This window comes from Orycteropus afer, unplaced genomic scaffold, assembly GCF_000298275.1.
Source record: "Orycteropus afer afer isolate SDZICR_OR568_19922 unplaced genomic scaffold, OryAfe1.0 scaffold00142, whole genome shotgun sequence".
Taxonomy (NCBI): Eukaryota; Metazoa; Chordata; class Mammalia; order Tubulidentata; family Orycteropodidae; genus Orycteropus; species Orycteropus afer.
In genome coordinates, this window is record NW_006921729.1 from 3,384,580 (window position 1) to 3,403,352 (window position 18,773).

At 43.1% G+C, this 18,773-nt stretch overlaps 1 protein-coding gene across 1 annotated transcript in view; it reads left to right on the top strand.

Annotated features, from left to right (window-relative positions):
• Positions 1 to 10,519: 10,519 nt before the first annotated feature.
• Positions 10,520 to 18,773, top strand: part of XYLB (xylulokinase) — a 66,854-nt gene continuing 58,600 nt past the window's right edge. Inside the window, exons 1-2 of the mRNA XM_007945708.1 lie at positions 10,520 to 10,576; positions 12,105 to 12,187. Coding sequence (XP_007943899.1) covers positions 10,520 to 10,576; positions 12,105 to 12,187 — 140 coding nt within the window. The remainder of the gene's footprint in view (positions 10,577 to 12,104; positions 12,188 to 18,773) is intronic.

An 18,773-nucleotide genomic window follows, 5' to 3' on the forward strand; every position in this document is an offset into this window, starting at 1 on the left:
GGAAGTGCAGGGGGACCCTAGATGGGTCTCAATGAGGTCTTAGAATTTAGTAGGAGTGGAGAGATGGGAGGCAAAGAACATGTGGGGCAGAGGGGATTAGGATTCAGAGGTAGAATAATGGTGACAAGGTCTAAGAGCAGAGCTGAAGCAGAGATGAGGCAAAGGTCACTGGAGATGAAGAGGTCAAGGAGCTGTATTTCCACAGATACAATTATGAGGTCCTCATTTGGGTGCTTTAAAGCACATCCTGGCTGAGGAGGTGAATGTGAAATCTTTACATGTGCTGGACCCAGGATCCCACATGGAGACTCAAGAGTATCCTCAGGGAGCTGCTGCACTGTCCTGAGCCTTGGCAGGGCCTGGTGAGCCACATCCTGGAAGTCTGAGGCCAGTGTCCTGTGGACTTGTTTCTGCAGACATGCAGGAACCCAGAAGCTACTCCTGTCCTGCTAAAGGGGCAAGGAGGCCACATGTTCTGACCTTCTCTAACTGCACAAGAGGAAGACAGAATCACCATCAATAGCCCAAGGCCTATCCCTGTGAGGCCAGACATGCTGCCTCCCTCCAGCCCTTTCACCAACCCTGACACCAACCGTTCCTCCCGCAGCACTCACCACCCTTCTGCTAGATTCGGTAATTCACTGCAGTGGCCACACAGAACTCACAGATTATGGAGTTTATTAGGGAAGCACCAGTCTACAATTCAAGTTCAGGAAAAACACTCAGTCTCTCTCAGCCCACCGTCTCTCAGCCAGCAATCTCTCACAGTCTCTCTCCCAGCAGTGCATGTCCCTTGGTGTGTCTCTCAGCAATGCGTGTCTCTTGCATCTCTTTCCCAGCAGTGCATGTCTCTCAGGAGCATGTTTCTCTCAGCAGCACTCAGCAACACGTTCTTCTCAGCCAGCAGTCAGAGTTCTGCCTCTAGGAGGCCTCCTTTTGAGCCTGGCAGAGTGGCCAAACTAACCAATCATAGCATCAGAATTCTAAGCACCTGAGAGAGAGCGAACTTCCCAGAACATTGCTTTGTGCCACACCCAACAGAAATAACCCAGGTGGATAACTTTTACAATCAGAAGCTCCTCAGTTGCTCACAGCAAATTCCACCACGGAGTTTACAAAGACTTATGGCTAGAAAAGCCACACCAGGTAATTTACTACACAGCATGTCCCCTCTATAGACCTCCTTGTGAGGAGGCCTTATGACTGTAGTGGCTGGGCTTAGGCAGAGTTCAACATTGTGCTTTCAATTCTTTATATTTTTAAAAAAGGTTTTTTTCTGATTATGTTTTTTCAAGAGGTTGCCTTTTTCTCTGGTTTCAAAGACCAGTTCTTGAAATTATTGATCCATTTTGTGCTTTTCCTGTTTTCTCATTTTTGTCTTTTTTTTTTTTTTTTTCCTTCTTCCTGGTTTCCTGCAGATGCATGCTTTCCCCACTCCCACCCCCCAACTTCCTGAATCATGTCTGGTTGGTTACTTTATTTTCACTCTTTAGTGAAAGCATTTGGGGATATGCATTTACTTCTGAGTGCTTTCTAAAGGTTCTGATAAGGATGCTTTTATTTTCCAGCTTTTTAAATAGTGTGTTTTATTTTTGTTTACTTTTTGACCCACTAATTTACAGCTTGAGATTCCTCTCTGCCCCATTTATTGCTATTATTTTTGTTTATTTTCTTTTTCTTTATTCATTTAGTCTAAAACTTAAAAACGTTCAGCAATAAGAGTAAATTTAAATGCCCACACCATTCCTTAACCACCAGTTTCTAAATCCCACTCCCAGCGGTCACTGTTATTGATAACTTGGAGTATATCTTTTCAGACCACTCTTTCCATTTTTAAAAAAATTTTTATTGTGATTTGGATGAAAGTTTACAGAGCAAATTCATTTTCCATACAGCAGTTCATACACATTTTGTCTCACAACATTGATGGCAATTCCCCAAATGTAACAGCTCTCTTCCTACTTCCTCCCTATAGTTACCTCTTCCCTGTGTCCTCCTTTCCTATGCATTCCTGCCCTCTAAGCTATCTCCATATGCAAACACCACCCTTCTGTTCTCCCATGATTGATGGCTCCAAGGAGTGTACCTACCTGATGTAAATGTTCAGCTCATATGCTTGTCTAGTGTTTGGCTGGAAGCCACAGGAGTGAGTTCAGTTCCAGACCTGAAAGGCAGCTAGGGGCCATAGTCTCAGGGATCTCACTAGACTCTATCAGACCAGCAAACCTGGTTAGACTTTTCTTTCATGTATAAAGAAATACTCAGCTTAATTTTCTGCCTCAACTTCTCATGGAGTTGAGAAGGGCAGGACCCAAGGGATGAATGCAGCAAAAGCAGAAAAACTGAAGATAGCAACGAACAACATCTAATTTTCCTAAACCAAGTTTGCTTCTAGGATGAGTGCAAATACATAAACAGCAGGTATATTCACTCTATAGTGAAAATAAGTGCTTTCTCCTGTGAGCTCTACAGAATTTTCACACTTTGATGTTTGCTCAAAAGTCATCTAACTTTTCTCCAGATATAAAAATAAAATCAGCTTTTCAAAAAAGTTTAACCTCAGTTGTATGAGTTACTTATTTAATTGGAGGCAGGACCTCAAATTTAGACAAATAAACCTGTTTGCCCTGCTAGAGGCCATAGTACAAAAGAATTTTTCAAGTTCATTACAGCTTCCTAATGATCTTACAAAGAGTTACAAATTTTTACAACAAACAGAAGAAATAATTTCCAACATATTTCAAAATTAAATCTTCTATGTATATTAGCTCTGGTAGCATAGTGCCTAAGGCACTTGACTGCTTATCAGAAGGGTGGCAGTTCAAACCCACCAGCCACTCCTTGGAAGGAAGGTTAGGCAATCTACTTCCGAAGTGATACTGCCTCAGAAACCCAAGGAGGGGTCGCTATGAGTCAGATCTGACTCAACGGCACATAACAACAACAACAACATGTATATATTAATTATAAAATTTCAAATAGATTCAATTAATCCATGAATCTGAATTGTAATTGATTTGTCTATTTCATTCCCTAATTTCTACTTATTTTTGGTTCAGTGCTTTTACTTTCTGTCTTGGAAGTAGAAGATATAGTATTTAAAACTATCAATATACTCCTAACTTATAAAACTACTCATTTAGAAAAAATATATATAAGCCTGGGTAGTTCTCAATAGTCATCAATATTAAGGAACACAGATTTAGGCTGGCTGGGATTAAAAAAAAAAAGTCAACCAGTCTGAGAGAGTTAAGAAGCAAAGATGTCACTTTGAAGACTAAGGTGCACCTACCCCAAGGCATGGTGTTTTCAATCACCTCTTATGCATGTGAAAGCTGGACAATGAATAAAGAAAACCAAAGAAGAGTTAATGCTTTTGAGTTGTGCTGGTGAAGAATACTGAAAATATCATGGACTGACAGAAAAACAAAGAAATCTGTCCTGGAAGAAGTACAGTCAGAATGCGCCTTGCAAGTGAGAATGACTAGACATCGTCTTACCTACTTTGGTCATGTTGTCAGAAGGGACCATTCCCTAGTGAAGGATATCATGCTTGGTAAAGTAGAGGGTCAGCGAAAAAGGGGAATATCCTTAACAAGATGGATTGAGACCGTGGCTGCAACGATGGGTTCAAGCACAGCAAGGATTGTGAGGCTGGTGCAGGGCCGAGCAATGTTTCATTCCATTGTACACATGGTCGCTATGAGTCGCGAGCCCACTCGATGGCACCTAACAACAACAACAGTCTGGTATTTTTGCATTCACAGATTAAAATATATTGGAATTTTAAGATGATGCATCTTTATAAAGAAAGTATATTTTCTTCAGGATTTCTTCAAAGAATAAGATTTATTCTGAGAAAATCATGTTGCAGGTGGTTGTGAACTTTAAAGACTGGAGAGATATTCTGGTGTTGTTTTATCAGAGACCAGAGTATAAGAACGGAATTTATATTTGTGTCTATTTTTCTATTTCACCATGAATTTTCACTACTATAATTACCGAATGAAAAGTTTTTCTTTTCTGAAAAACTAGTCTCTAGCTTGTGGTTACTCTCAGATAGATTAGTTTTCACTGAATTCTGTGTTATAATGTAATTTATTCAGCTGAAGAACACCTAGATTCAAACAAAGATTAATGATTCAAAAATCAAAGACCTTGTTAATAGAAGAAAATATAGGCAAATATCTTTGTAGAAAAATATCTTTGTAGGATAATATTCTTGTCACTGTGGGTGGGAAGAACTTCTTAAACAAGATGAACTAGCATAGACAATAAGGTGCAAATCTGAGATTTAATTATATTCAAATGAGAGGTTTCCAGTTAACAGAGAGCAAAATGGGAAAAGTTAGCAGATACATGACATATTGGAAGAAGTTATTTGAAATATCTAAAACTAACGGGATTTATATCTTGAAATAAACTTCTGAAATCCACAGGAAAAAGACAAAAATATCCAACTAGGAAATGGGCAAAGTATATAACCATGTTTATATACAACAATTCAGCAAATGGGAACTCTCAAATGGTTAATGAATATATATGAAACAAAAAAAAAAAAAAATAGCTTGCTGTCGGCGAGTTGGGTCGGACTTGTAGTGACCCCTTCTTGGGTTTCTGAGGTGGTATCATTATGAAAGTAGATTGCCCAATCTTCCTCCCGAAGAGTGGCTGGTGGGTTTGAACCACCAGACTTCTAGTTAGCAGTCAAATGCCTTAGGCACTATGCCACCAGAGCTCCTGAGTATATATGAAGAGATACTTAAATTCATCAGTAATGAAAAAAAAAAAATGTCAATTAAAACAACAGTGAGAATTCACTCCTCACCTATTTTCCAGTTGCCATAGGACTGATTCATGGTGATGCCATGTGTCAGAGTAGAACTGTTCTCCATAGAGTTTTCAATGGCTGTTTTTTCAGAAATAGATCACCAGGCCTTTCTTCGAAGGCATCTCTGGGTAGATTTGAACCACCAGCTGTTTAGTTTGCAGCTGAACATGTTATCTGTTTGCACCACCTGGGGCTCAGAAAGATAAGAGAATGCCAAGTACTACAGGATGTCAGCAGCCCTGATGGCACCCAGTGGTTAAGGCAGTCAGCTGCTAACCAAAAGAATGTCTATTCCAACTCACCAGCCACTTCATGGGAGAAAGATGTGGCAATCTGCTTCCATAAAGATTGGAAAACCCTACAGGGTTGCTATGAGTTGTAACCTACTCCATGGAAATAGGATAGGATGTAAGGTAGAGGTACTCTTGTGCATTCCAGGTGCAGGCTGACATAGCCATCCTAAAGAGCAATTTAGTACTCTTTGGTCCAATTAATTATCCACACTATGGAGAAAAGATTGAACTTGTCAAAGATTTCATTTTACTTGGATTCATAATAGATGCCCATGAAAGTAGCAGTCAAGAAATCAAACTATGTATTGCATTGGGAAAATCTGCTGCAAAAGATGTCTTTAATGCGTTAAAGAGCAAAGATGTCCCTTTGAGCACTCAGCTGCACCTGACCCAAGCCATGGTCTTTTTAAATTTGCTTCATGTGCACGTGAGAGCTGGGCAGTGAATAAGGAAGACCTCGGAAGAACTGATGCATTTGAATTGTGGCACTGGCGAATATTGAATATACTATGGACTGCCAGAAGAATGAACAAATCTGTCTCAGAGTGGAAGTACAGCCACAATGCCCCTTAGAAGTTAGAATGGCTAGTCTTCATCTCTTGTACTTTGGTCATGTCAGAAGGGACCAATCCATGGAGAAGAATACCATATTGGGTAAAGTAGAGGGTCAGCGAAATAGGGAAAGACCCTCAGATTGATGGATTGACACAGTGGCAGTGATGATAGGCTCAAGCATGGCAATGACTGTGAGGACCTGGCAGTGTTTCATTCTGTTGTACGTGGGGTTGATGGTACTTAACAACAACAGCGTCAGTCCTACTCTTGGATAGAAAGCCCAGAAACATTTTCTCACACAGGTCCATAGGGCCATGGATGAGGACGTTCCATCAAGTGGTGTTTGTATTAGTGCAGAACAGGAGTACATCAAGCTGTCACTCACTAGAGGACTGGATAGTAAAGTATGGTGTCTATACATTATCAGGTGTGATGGAGCAGTCAGAAGCAACAAACTGGATCAGAAGTTTGATCTCATTTTACAGCACCCTTACTGTCACAATTTTTTATGGGGCTCCTGTTGTTGTTGCTAGTTGCCATTGAGTCAGCCTCAGCTCATGGTGGCCCAGGCATAAGGGAAGGAAATGCTGCCTGGTCCTGTACCATCCCCATGATGAGTTGTATAAGATCATTGTTATCCATAGGATTTTCGTTGGCTGATTTTTGAAAGTAGATTGCCATACCTTTCCTCCTACTCTCAGTCTGGAAGCTATGCTGACACTTGGTCAGCATCATAGCAACATGCAAGCTGCCACTGACGGACAGGTGGTGACTGCACTTCAGGTGCATTACCCAGAGAATCAAACCTGGACTCCCTCCTGGAAGGTAAGAATTCTACACTGAACCACCACTGCCCTCTAATGGTGCTCCTCAATCAAAAGAAATGTCTAACTGTTCTGCTTTGTTTATAGTTAGGTCCACATGGCATAATACATCCTTATGTCCTAACAAAATAATAATAATAATACACATAAATTGAAAAATAAAATTGTATTTCATTTCATTCTTAAATAACCAGAATTAGTTACTAAAAGGATCTGTGTGCCTGTTGGGCACTGCATAACTTCTCAAATCTTGGAATCAGATTGGGCACTGGCATCCTTTTTTCCTGTTTCACCTTGATTTTCATGCAGTACTTGCTTATCCCTGCGACTACTGAAAACCCAGTTTTGCAAAGATAGGATATTATAGAAAGAAATGTAGCATGATCTAATGTTGGAACTGCGAACTGCCTCAAGTCACATGGTGTCTGACAGATGTTCAGCATCATTATTTCCCTAGAAAGTTAAAAATATCCTGCATCACCCCTATGGGTTCCCTGCAGCTTCCCAGAGCACCTTGCTACACAGATTGGGAAACACATATGCACATAACACTATGAACAAATCTAACAGTGCTGAATAAAAAAAGCACTTAACAAAGTAAGGTCTATGCGGCTCCACTGAGTCTGTTTTTGCTGAGGTTGCATGACCTGGCTCTTCACTGCTCTACCTGGTGGAAACGTTTCCATGTAGCATTAGACTCTGCTGAGTCCCACCTCCCAGAAAGGCTCCTTTGTTGGTTTGCACCACAGCCCCTTCTTACAGCCTCTTCCTGTGTCTTTGACTTGTTCTTCACAGTTTCCTGTGGGGTTTCCAACTGACCCATTAGGAGCCCTTTCTGCACAATTAACCCACTCCTGTTGAGAGTTGATAACTCCCAAATTATTGTTTTCAGCCTAGACCTCTTTCTTGAGCTGCAGACCGTCAGCCTTTGAAAACCCTGTGGAGAATGGTTCTACTCTGACACACACAAGGTTGCCATGAGTCAGAGTCAACAGCAATTAGTTACTAGTTTAGGAGGCTCTGAAAACCACGTGGATTGGAGAGGGAGGAAGCAAAGGTCACGCTGGGGTTTCTGGCTTAGGCACTATAACTGTTGATGCATAACAAAACACCCACAAAACTCAGTGGTTTAAAACCATAATCTTTTGTTGTCGCTCACATGTCTGCAGGTCAGCTGGGGGTTGGCTGATACAGGCAAGGCTCAACTGGGGTAGCTCTGTTCCACTTGTCTTTCATCCTCCTCTTGGGACCAGCAGGGAACCCTAGGTATGTTCTTTTCATGAAAGCACAAGACAGCAAGCAGAAATGTATGAGACCTCTGATGGTCTAGGCTTGGAAGAGGCACATGGCACTTCTGTCTCCATGCCACTGGCCCACGGTTAAGGAAGGAGTGGGAATGTGGCCACTGTGCGAATGGGGCTTTAGGGAGGGGTAAGAAATTGGGACCAAGAATGCCACAATCTATTATAGGCCCACTAGGTGGAGGGTGGTTCCATTCTCTGAGTTAGGACACATGGGAGAAGCAGGCTTGGCCACAGTAGGCTTTAGGGGCCTGGGACATCTGACTGGAGATGCTGAACAAGCAGTGGGATAACACGTTCAAAGTACATGAGATGAAGTCTCACAATCCTCACTTCTAAGGAGCATTTTGACTACTTCTTCCAATTCAAATCTGTTCATTCTTCTAGCAGTCCATGATATATTCAATATTCGTCACCAGTACCATAACTCAGAGGACTTCTAGAGCTTCCTGAGTATCTCTTGAATCCTACTCTTTGTCCTCAGCACCTCTACCCTAGTTCAGGGTACCATCTTCCATAGGCTTCCTGCAACCACATTCTAACTGATTTTCCCTTCCTCCCCTTTGCCCCCATTCTCCACACAGCATCCTGAGTGATCTAATATTGCAAATCTGATCACATGACTCCTCTGCAGTGAGTCTTCTTCACCCTCGGGCCAGGGTTCAGTTAGAGCCTGGATGAAAGACTTGCTGTATACTGTGGGCAGGCTGGTCATTAAGGAGAAATACCTCCAGGCGTTTCTGCTTTGTACCCAAGTCCAGTACAAAGGTTTCCTTAATAGGTTCTGTACAGGGAACCAGTTTCAAGCTCAGAGCATGTTGAATGAAGTCCAGCCTCAGGCCACAGTGATTCCAGCTAGGTAGCACTGCCACAGTGATTCCTGGAACATCATCTTCTACTGAGTTAATAGGGAGAAGAAGGGTGGTGGGGAGCAGGAGAGGCATCCCACAACTTGGAAACAAGATTTGTCTTCATTCCTTGACAATGAATGTGCAGTCTTCTTATGTAGGCAAATGGGTCCTCAGATCTCTAGTTCTCCTAATGGTTGCAGTGAAAGGGCAGTTACATCAAAAGAAAGGACTAGTCACCAGAATGGTAGGTGCTACAGCCCATAGAGAAGGGCATATCTGAAGAAGAGAAGTCTCCCTGTGAAGCAACCTAGGAAAGAACTAGTGGCCTTGGCCCTCAGGAGACATTTGTATAATGCCACACGCCTTCTCACAGGCTGCCCGGTGAATCTCTCCATCACACTTTTCTTATTTAGTAGAATCTAGAGTCAGATTTCCTGGATTTGGACTTAGCTCTGCCACTGATCTTGAGACCTTGGACCAAGGTAATTAACTTATCCATGCTGTAGTTTCTCATTCTGAAAAGTGGGAATAATAATTCATACAAAAAATGAATCGATATTGGAAGAAGTCAGCATAGTGGTTTGAGGGTTATTGACTGTAAAGGGTGTGAGGAAAACTTCTGGAGTGCTGAAAATGTTGTCTTGATCTCAGTAGTGTTTGCACAGTATATACATAGAGAAAATGCCATCATGCACTTTATACCCCATACTGTATTTTGTACCCCAATATAGTATTTTTAAATAAAGAGAATAATAATACCTACCTACCAGCATCGTTCTGGGGATCAAATGGGGTTAGTAGTCAATAAATACCCCTTACCTGGTATCCAGTGTGTGACTATTATCACAATGTGCTGTACTTGCTGGGGGTGTGTCCCCACTGAGCTCTAGATATCTTGGAGGGCAGGGACTTTGCCAGCTTCCGGTTTCAGCAATAAAGATCTGGTCTGGAGTCAATGCAATTCACAATACAGCAAGGGAGAGAAACAGGCTCTGACAGGCTGAGAGGCTCCTGAGAGGGGCATCTCATCTAAGTGTGTGTGTGGGTGTGTGTGTGGGTGGGTGAGTGGGTGGGCGTGCTTCCAGTCCTAAGGACAAGAAGGATGCCACCTGGTGGAATGAGGCGAAGGGGAAGTGTTTGAAGCCAGGGAAATAGCTTCAAGAAGAAAGGGAGCAAGTCTCTTTTTGGTTCTTGTTCATTTTCACCAAGCCCGACACACATTAGACCATCAGTACCAGCTGATTGCAGGAATCACTGAGGTTCTCTGTGGGGACATATGGAACTCTGGTTTTTAATACTGGCATGTGGCACATGTCAGAGTTTGGGAACCAAACAGATACGCTGGGTCAGGACAGGGCCTATCGCAGACCAGTGTTTCTAAGGCTAGGACACATCTTTCCGCGAGCCCCCAGTCATAGCTATAGGTGGAAAGCTGACTCCAGTACTCAAGAGACAGCCATGGGGTATCCAGGCTCCGGGCTACTAGAGAGACCGGCGTAAAGTTGAAACTTCCGGCCCAGGCGTCCTCCGAGGGAGGCCAACTGCATTAGAGGAAGACCTTTGCAGTGAGCAGATCTGGATGGTGAGGAGGTGAAGAAGGGTGGGTTTCTGACGCTGCACTGGGGACGCCCGGTCCGTCCTTCACACAGGTGCAAAGCCCCAGGCCGTGAGGCTGGCTACGAGACCGCGCTCCCGTCCCCTGCAGGCGGCGCCAGAGCGCAAGCCTGGCCTCGTGACACGGGTCCAGGAGTCCGGCAGGGCGGGGCGAGGGGCGGGCCCGGGCGTCGCTGGGCGTTGGAGCACAGCGACTGTCGCGCCGCAGGAAAGACGGTCGAGGAGACACGCTGCAGGACCCTCTGCAGCTATGGCTGAGCCCGCCGCCCGCAGCTGCTGCCTGGGCTGGGATTTCAGCACGCAGCAGGTACCGTCGCGGGGAGCTGGGGTTCAGAGGGTCGCACCGCCTGCGCGACGCTGAGCGGGCTGCCGGGGACCAGGCCACTGGGAACGCTGGGCCGACCAGCGGCGTGTCTCACTCACGAGATTCTCCGGGACCTGGCTCTCCTGGCGTTTGCCCTGCCAGGGTCGTCGCAGCATGCAGATGAAGTCCTCACCTGGAACTTGGCCCTCCCCGAAACGTCGGGCGCCCCCCGGCGGGAATCTGTGGGCACTTGGCCGGGAAGTGCCCAGAGAGGTGTGGGGAGCCCGCGGGTTCGTGCGCCGTCTTGGGCACCGAAGGACGGGGCCCAAAGGAACGCAGCTACAGTGAAACTGGTCAACAGACAGGCATGGGAAGGCGAGCACACATGCGTTACCAGTGACCTGGAAACAGATCACCCCTTGAAACCTTTATTTTTCTTTTTTAAGTGAAATGGTCACAGTGCACTAGTGAACTTTGCCTGTCCATGTGACAGCCTTCGTTTGGCACCAGTGTGCCCAGGACAGCGAGCCCAGGACTACCAGCAGAAGTATGGGCTGTGCTGCTCCCAAGACCCCACAGACAAAAGAGCAGAATCAAAATGTACTTTCTTTGCGTGATGGGCTAGAATAACTCTTTCTTTTTAAAAGTACCTGAGAAATAAACATAGTTTCGTTCAAACCTCTTTCTCAAAGGAGTTTGGAAGGCAGCCCTTGGCCACTCTGTGACCTCACCATCCTGTGGTCCTGTGGTTCCCCAAATTGATTTGAATTGTTAAAACTGTTTCCCCATCTGTCCAGGAAAGGAGGTGTATCCCTGAGTTTGATGGTCCACTATAATGAGACATTATGTGTCTCTGTACCTTGAATGGAGTCTGTGGGGATAGCCAGCAGGCCTTGGTTGGTTCCTCAGATGTCTGCGGGTGTGGACCACCAAAGACGGCTCTAAACCTGCCTTCCATTCCTTCCCCTTTAGAACTTTCTTGGTCTGCTTAAAGAGCCCTGGTGGCACAGTGGTTAAACATTCCACTGCTAACCAAAAGTTTGGCCCACCAGCCACTGCTCAGGAGAAAGATGTGGCAGTCTGCTTCAGTAAAGATTACACTCTTGGAAACCCTGTGGGGGAGTTCTATCTGCTCTGTCCAATGGGGTTGCTTTAAGTCAGAATTGACTCAGTGGCAATGGCTTTGGGTTGATTTTTGATTTGGGCCAGCTTGCCAGGTACAGGAACCAACTTATCTGTGAATATCTACCTCAGGAAGGTCATGGCTTTGGCTATTTGGAGTGTATAGTTTCCTTGAGATACATGGATCTTTCTACTTAGCCTCAGCTGCCTCATTTTACTAAAATCTTTGAGTATGTCCCCAAATAAGGCCTCTGTTGATACGATTACAATGATGTACCCATGTTTTCAAAGAGGTCTCCCAGCTGAACTACTCCTTGGGTGCTGGGCCTCACCTGGTGATGTTAGTACCCCCATGCTAATATCGACATTGAGGAAAATACTATCTGCCACATTTTAAAATGCCTTCCAGGTGAAAGTTGTTGCTGTTGATGCAGACCTGAATATCTTCTATGAGGACAGTGTGCATTTTGACAGAGATCTTCCAGAATTTGGGTATGTACCATGTGGAGGGAGGCAATCAGTTTAGAGGTCTGAGCCAAACACTTTATTAAGATAATCATTAGGGCACAAAAGAAGCTGGGAAAGATATTCCAAAAATACAGGAGAACTGTGGTCTTTGTATTAAACACATGAAGGCAGTGCCCCTCTCCAAATACTGAGGTGAAGCCTCCCCACCACAATACTCCAAACATGGCAGGAAACGGGCACTCTGCTCTAACTCAGAGGGTCAGGGCCACCGTGCATTAGGAAGGACAGGGGTGTTGAGTCTTCTTTCTTTCAACACAAAGCCACCAGAGAGAAAAGTTGGGTTAGAAAGGCAACCGCCACACCTCTTCCTCTCTCAGGCCAGGGGGCTGGGACTTGGAAGGACTAGTTCATTTTGCTGCCTTCTCCTGTTTGTCTTTTCCAGGTGGTCCTGTCACTGAGGTGGGGAGTGGAGATGGGGAGGGGGAGAGAGTCTTGTCAGAAGTCTTCAATGTTCACCTCTATAGAATCTAAGAGGTCAGCCGCTGCTCACCAGGGGAAGAGTAGCTACTTGGTTGCTTGTCTGTGTCTTGCCACTCTTCGCTTGAGTCATCTTGAATAGCCAGCCCTTCCTCTTCCTCTTCCTCCATTAAGCTGAGTCGGGTTAGCCGATTGCCCAGTCCAGGACCTGAAGAGTGAAGTGGAGTGTGGAAATGCTGTGGACCTGAGTATCTGGGCCACTGGGTGGGTGTCTGAAAGGGGCTGGCTGGGAAGCCCGAGGCCAAGTGCTCTTCTGGGCCCTTACCTTTGGGTCAGGAGTGGTGGTTTTGATAGAATCTTTCTCCTGTGCCTGAAATATTCCATCCCAATTCCTTCCTTCCTTCCTTTCATTCATTCATTCATTCATTCATTCATAGGTCAGTTGAAACAAACTTTGTTCCAGGTACTATTCTAGATGCTAGAGATTCAATGGTGAACCAAAAACTTCCCATTGATTGAGAGGCTTATGTTAGATAATCTCACAAAAGAATACTTAGTTATAAACTCAAAGAAGGGTTGTAAAGGAAAGGAACTCACTTTTCCAAGTGCTTACTATGAAGGAATGTGATCCAGACTGGGGTGGGGTGGGGCTTAAGGGGGTGTTCCTAAGGGAATATTGCTTAAGCTGACATTTGAATGAGGGGGATTAGCCAGGTGATGGAAGGGAGAGAGTATTCCAGGTAAAAGGGCAGTGAGTACAGAGGTCCTGTGTCTGTAAAGAGCATTCATTGTGGCTAGGGAGCTGAGACAGAGTGGAAGCTGGACTGGGCCATGTAGGCCGTGGTATGGAGTTTGTCTTTATCCTAAAAGCTATAGACAGCCACTGAAGTGTGTGTTTGTGTGTGATACATTGTGTTTGTGTTTTGAAAAGATCTCTCTGGGTGCTGTAGGGAAACAGTGGGGATGTAGGGCTGGAGTCAGTGTTCTCTACTTGCCTAAGCTAGAAGCTTAGATCACTGATTTGAAATCTTTCTTTTTTTCTAATATATGTATTCAATGTTACAAATTTCCCTCTAAGCACTGCTTTTTTGCAATGCACAATTTTTTTTTTTTTTAAATTGTGATTTGGATGAAAATTTACAGAGCAAATTCGCTTTCCATACAGCAGTTCACATACACTTTGTCTCATGATATTGACCACAATTTACCACAATGCGACAGCTCTCCTCCCACTTCCTCCTGATAGTTACCTCATCCCTTTGTCCATCCCTCAATGCACTCCTGCCCCCTGAGCTGTCTCCCTGTGGATAAGCAGCCCTTCTTTCTCCCATGATTGTTCTCTCCAGGGAGTGTATCTACCTCAGGTAAATGTTCAACTCATATGCCTGTCTTTTGTTTGGCTGGAAGCCACAGGTGTGGGTTCAATTCCACACCTGAAGGGCAGCTAGGGGCCATAGTCTCAGTGGTTACACCAAGTTCTATCGGACCAGCAAACCTGGTCCCTCCCCCCCTTTATTTTTTCTCCAAATGATTTTGAGTTTTGTTCCACATTGTTCTCCCTCTCTCTCCAGGATCTCCTACATAGATCCCCTTCCAAATGGTTGATAGTGGTAGCTGGGCACCATCTAGTTCTTCTGGTTTCATAGTCATAGAAGCTGCAGATCACATGGTGTACCAGTTGCTAGGACTAATTGTTTCCATGAATTTTTTGTTTTCTTCATTCTTCTTTGCTCTGGACAAGGAGAGACCCATCGTTGCATCTAGATGGCTGCTTGCAAGCTTTTAAGATCCCAGTCGCTACTCACCAAAGTAGGAGATGGAACAATGTTTTGTATAGTATGTTATGCCAATTGAGCTTGATGTCCCCTGTGACTATGGTCCTGAGCCCACAGCTTCAACTACTCTGTCCCACTTCTTGCCTGTGACCAAGAAGTGACTACAACCTTGCCCCTTGTCAGCTCTACTATATACCTAGGAATTCAGATCATACACATAAACTTATAGGACCATTGTCTGCCAACCCTATACATGTTCTTGGGCACACTCTTCGCTTCATAGACATACCTACTAGTTCAGCCTGTCCACCCATCTATCCACCTGTATACCGATGTTTGCCTTCACTGACAATGCAGTACTGTATGTGCAGATCATCTTTGTTGTCTGTACCTCCCATGTACCTCTCTATGTCTTTCTCTTCCTCAGTGCCACCATACTGATCACTCACATTTGGTACATTGCTCTTCTCTTTACCGAAATCAATACTTATCTATCTAACGGTGTTCCCTCTCCTCCCCTCCCACTCCTGGTAACCAACAAAAGAAATTTCCTTCCATAGATAAACCTTTCCTTGACATTTACAATAACGGACTAATAGAATATTTGTCCTTTTGTGATTGCCTTATTTCACTCAGCATAATGTCCTCCAAGTTCATCCATGTTATGTGTTTTGCCGATTCTATGTTATTCTTTAGCATTGCATAGTATTCCATTGTGTGTATGTACCATAGTTTGGTTATCCATTCTTCAGTTGATAGACACCTAGGTTGTTTCCATCTTTTGGCTATTGTAAATAGTGCTGCGATGAACATGGGTGTGCATATGTCTATTCTTGTCATGGCTCTCACTTTAGGATATATACCTAGTAATGGAATGGCTGAGTCAAATGGTATTTCTAATTATAACTTTTTAAGGAATCGCCATACTGCTTTCCACAGTGGCAACCCACAAATGGTAATAAGTTGTATTTTCATTGGATTCAAAATATTTAAAACTTTATCTTGAGATTTCTTTGATGTATGTGTAACTTAGAAGTAAGTTGTTTCATGTCCAAATATCTAGTGATTTCTCTGCCTTTCTGTTACTAATTTCTAGTTTCATTCCATTGTGTTCTGAGAACAGACTCTTTGTGATTTCCATGCTTTTAAATTTGTTAAAGTGTGTATCATAGACCAGAATGTGGTCTGTCTTGGTGAATGTTCCATGAGCTTAAGAATGTGAAACCTGCTATTGTTGATAAAAACCAAACCCACTGCCATTGAATTGACTCCTAGCCACCCCCATTGGGTTTCTATAGATCTTTCTGGAAGTAGTTTGCCTCGTAGTCCTCCCATGGAGCAGCTGGTGTGTTTTGAACCTCCAGCCATCTGATTAGCAGACAAAAGCCTTACCCACTATGCCACCAGAGCTCTTTGTTGTTGAATAAAGTATTCTATAAATGTAAATTACATCAAGTTGCTTGATAGTGCTATGAAGTCAGCTATATCCTCTCTGCTTTTCTGCTGGCTTGAGCTGTTAATTACTAACAGAGGAGTGCTGAAGTCTCCAGTTAATATGCTGGATGTTTCCATTTCTCTGTTCAGTTCTATCAGTTTTTGCCACAAGTATTTTGAAGATATGTTGTAGAGGTATTATCATCTTGGAGAATGACCCCTTTATCAGTATGAAGAAGTCCCTGGGTGGTATAAGCAAATTGTGATTGGCTGCTAACATAAAGGTTGGCGATTTGAACCTGGCCAGCAGTGCTGCAGGAGAATGGCTTGTGATCTGCTTCTATAAAGGTTGTTGGTTGCTGTTGAGTAGATTCCAACTAATGGTGACCCCACGTATGCAGAGTAGGGTTTTCAAGGCTGTGACCTTTTGAAAGCAGATCACCAGACCTGTCTCCCAAGGGGCTTCTGGGTGGGTTTGAACCACCAACCTTTCGGCTAGTAGTTGGCCACCTCATTGTTTTTACCACCCAGGAACTCTCTCCATAAAGAGTACAGCCAAAAAAACCCTGCGAAGCCAGTTTTACTCTGTAACACATGGGGTTGCCGTGAGTTAAAACTGACTCTGTGGCAACTGGTGTGGGTTTTTTGTTTGTTTTTGGTTTAGCAGGATAATATGCCTCTCTTTATCCCAGATAATTTTCCTTGTTCCGAAGTCTGTTTTGTGTGAAATTAATATAGCTACTCCAGCTTCTTTTGATTAGTGTTAACATGGTATATCTTTCTCCATCCCTTTATTTTTCAAAGCTTTATTGACATAGAGTTCACATACCATACAACTCACCTATTTAAAGTGTATAATTCATTGGTTTTTAGTAAATTCATAGAGTTGTGCATCTGTTATCAATTTTAGGACACTTTTATCACCTCAAGAAGATCAGTACCCCTTAGCTGTCACCTACTATCCCTCCTAACTAAACACACCCCTACTTTCTGTAGATTGGCCTACTCTGAACATTTCATATAAATGGAGCTGTGTATTATGTGGTCTTTTGTAACTGTCTTCCTTCACTTAGTGTAATGTTTTCAAGATTTATCCATGTGGTAGCATATATCGGTACTTTATTCCTCTTTATCTATGGCTAGTAATATCCCATTATATGGATATACCACATTTTATTTATCCATTCATCAACTGATGGACACTTGAGTTGTTTCCATTTTTTGGTTATAATGAATAATGCTACTATGAAGATTCTTGTTCATGTTTTTTGCATGGAAATGTTTTCATTTCTCTTGAGCTAGAATTGCTGAGTCATATGGTAACTGTTTAACATTTTGAGGACCTGCCAGACTATTTTCCAAAGTGGATGTGCCATTTTACATTCCCACCAGCAATATATGGCAATTCTGATTTCTCTACATCCTCAACAACACTTGCTATTACTTTTTTGCTTATGGCCATTCTAGTCGGTGTGAAGTAGTACCTCACCGTGGTTTTGACTTGCATTTCCCTGATAGTTAATGATGAGCATCTTTTCATGTGCTGGTTGGCCATTTGTATATCTTCCTTGGAGAAATGTCTATACCCATCTTAAAATTATGTTATTTGTGTTTTTATTATTGAGTTGCATCACTTTATTTTTAACCTGAGTTTTTATATTTGAAATAGGTTTCTTGTTGACAATATATAGGTGGGTCTTTTTTAAAATATATATACTCTGACGATCTGTTTTTTGTTGTTGTTGTCATTATATTTAACTATTCACATTTAAACTGATTATTATGTTGTTGGATTGATACCTACCATGTTTATTTTGTATTTATTGCATTTGTTCTTTGTTTTTTTTACTTTTTCTTCTAGATTTTCTGATTTTAATTGAGCAATTTATGTGATAATACTTTTATTTCCTCTCTCAAAACATCAATTATATTTCTTTTAAAAAAACTTTAGTGGTTGCCCTAGAGTTTGCATTATGTATTTTTAACTAATGTAGGTATACTTTCAATTAACACTATATACAGAATATTCCCGGCTTCTTCCTCTGGTCCCTTATGACACTGCTGTCATTTTTTCCCCTTATCCATATGCTATAATCACCCAGTACATTGTTACTACTATTACTTTAAACAGTTATCCTTTAGATTTAAGATAAATAAAAGATTTTCTTTGACCTTCATTTATTCTTTGTTTGATGCTCCTGCTTTCTTTCTTTCTTTTTTTTTTTTCACTTTATTTTATTTTATTGTGATTTGGGTGAAAATTTACAGAGCAAATTCACCTTCCATACAGCAGTTCACATACACTTTGTCTCATGACATTGACCAGAATTTACCACAATGCAACAGCTCCCCTCTCACTTCCTCCCAATAGTTAACCTCTTCCCGTGTCCATCCCTCCATGCACCCCTGCCCCCTGAGCTGTCTCCCTGTGCTAAACAGCCCTTCTTTCTCCCATGATTGTTCTCTCCAAGGAGTGTATTTACCTCAGGTAAATGTTCATCTCTTATACCTGTCTTTTGTTTGCCTGGAAGCCACAGGTGTGGGTTCAATTCCAGACCTGTAGGGCAGCTAGGGGCCATAGTCTCAATGGTTCCACCAGACTCTATCAGACCAGCAAACCTGGGCCCCCTTTTTTTTCCAAATGATTTTGAGTTTTGTTCCACATTGTTCTCCCTCTCTCTCCAGGGTCTCTTACCTAGATCCCCCTCCAAGTGGTTGACAGTGATAGCCAGACACCATCTAGGTCTTCTGGTCTCATAGTTGTATAGGCTGTGGATCGCATGATGTACCAGTCACTAGGACTAATTGTTTCCATGAATCTTTGGTTTTCTTCTTCTTCTTTACTCTGGACAAGGAGAGACCCATCATTGCATCTAGATGGCTGCTTTCAGGCTTTTAAGATCCCAGTTGCTACTCACCAAAGT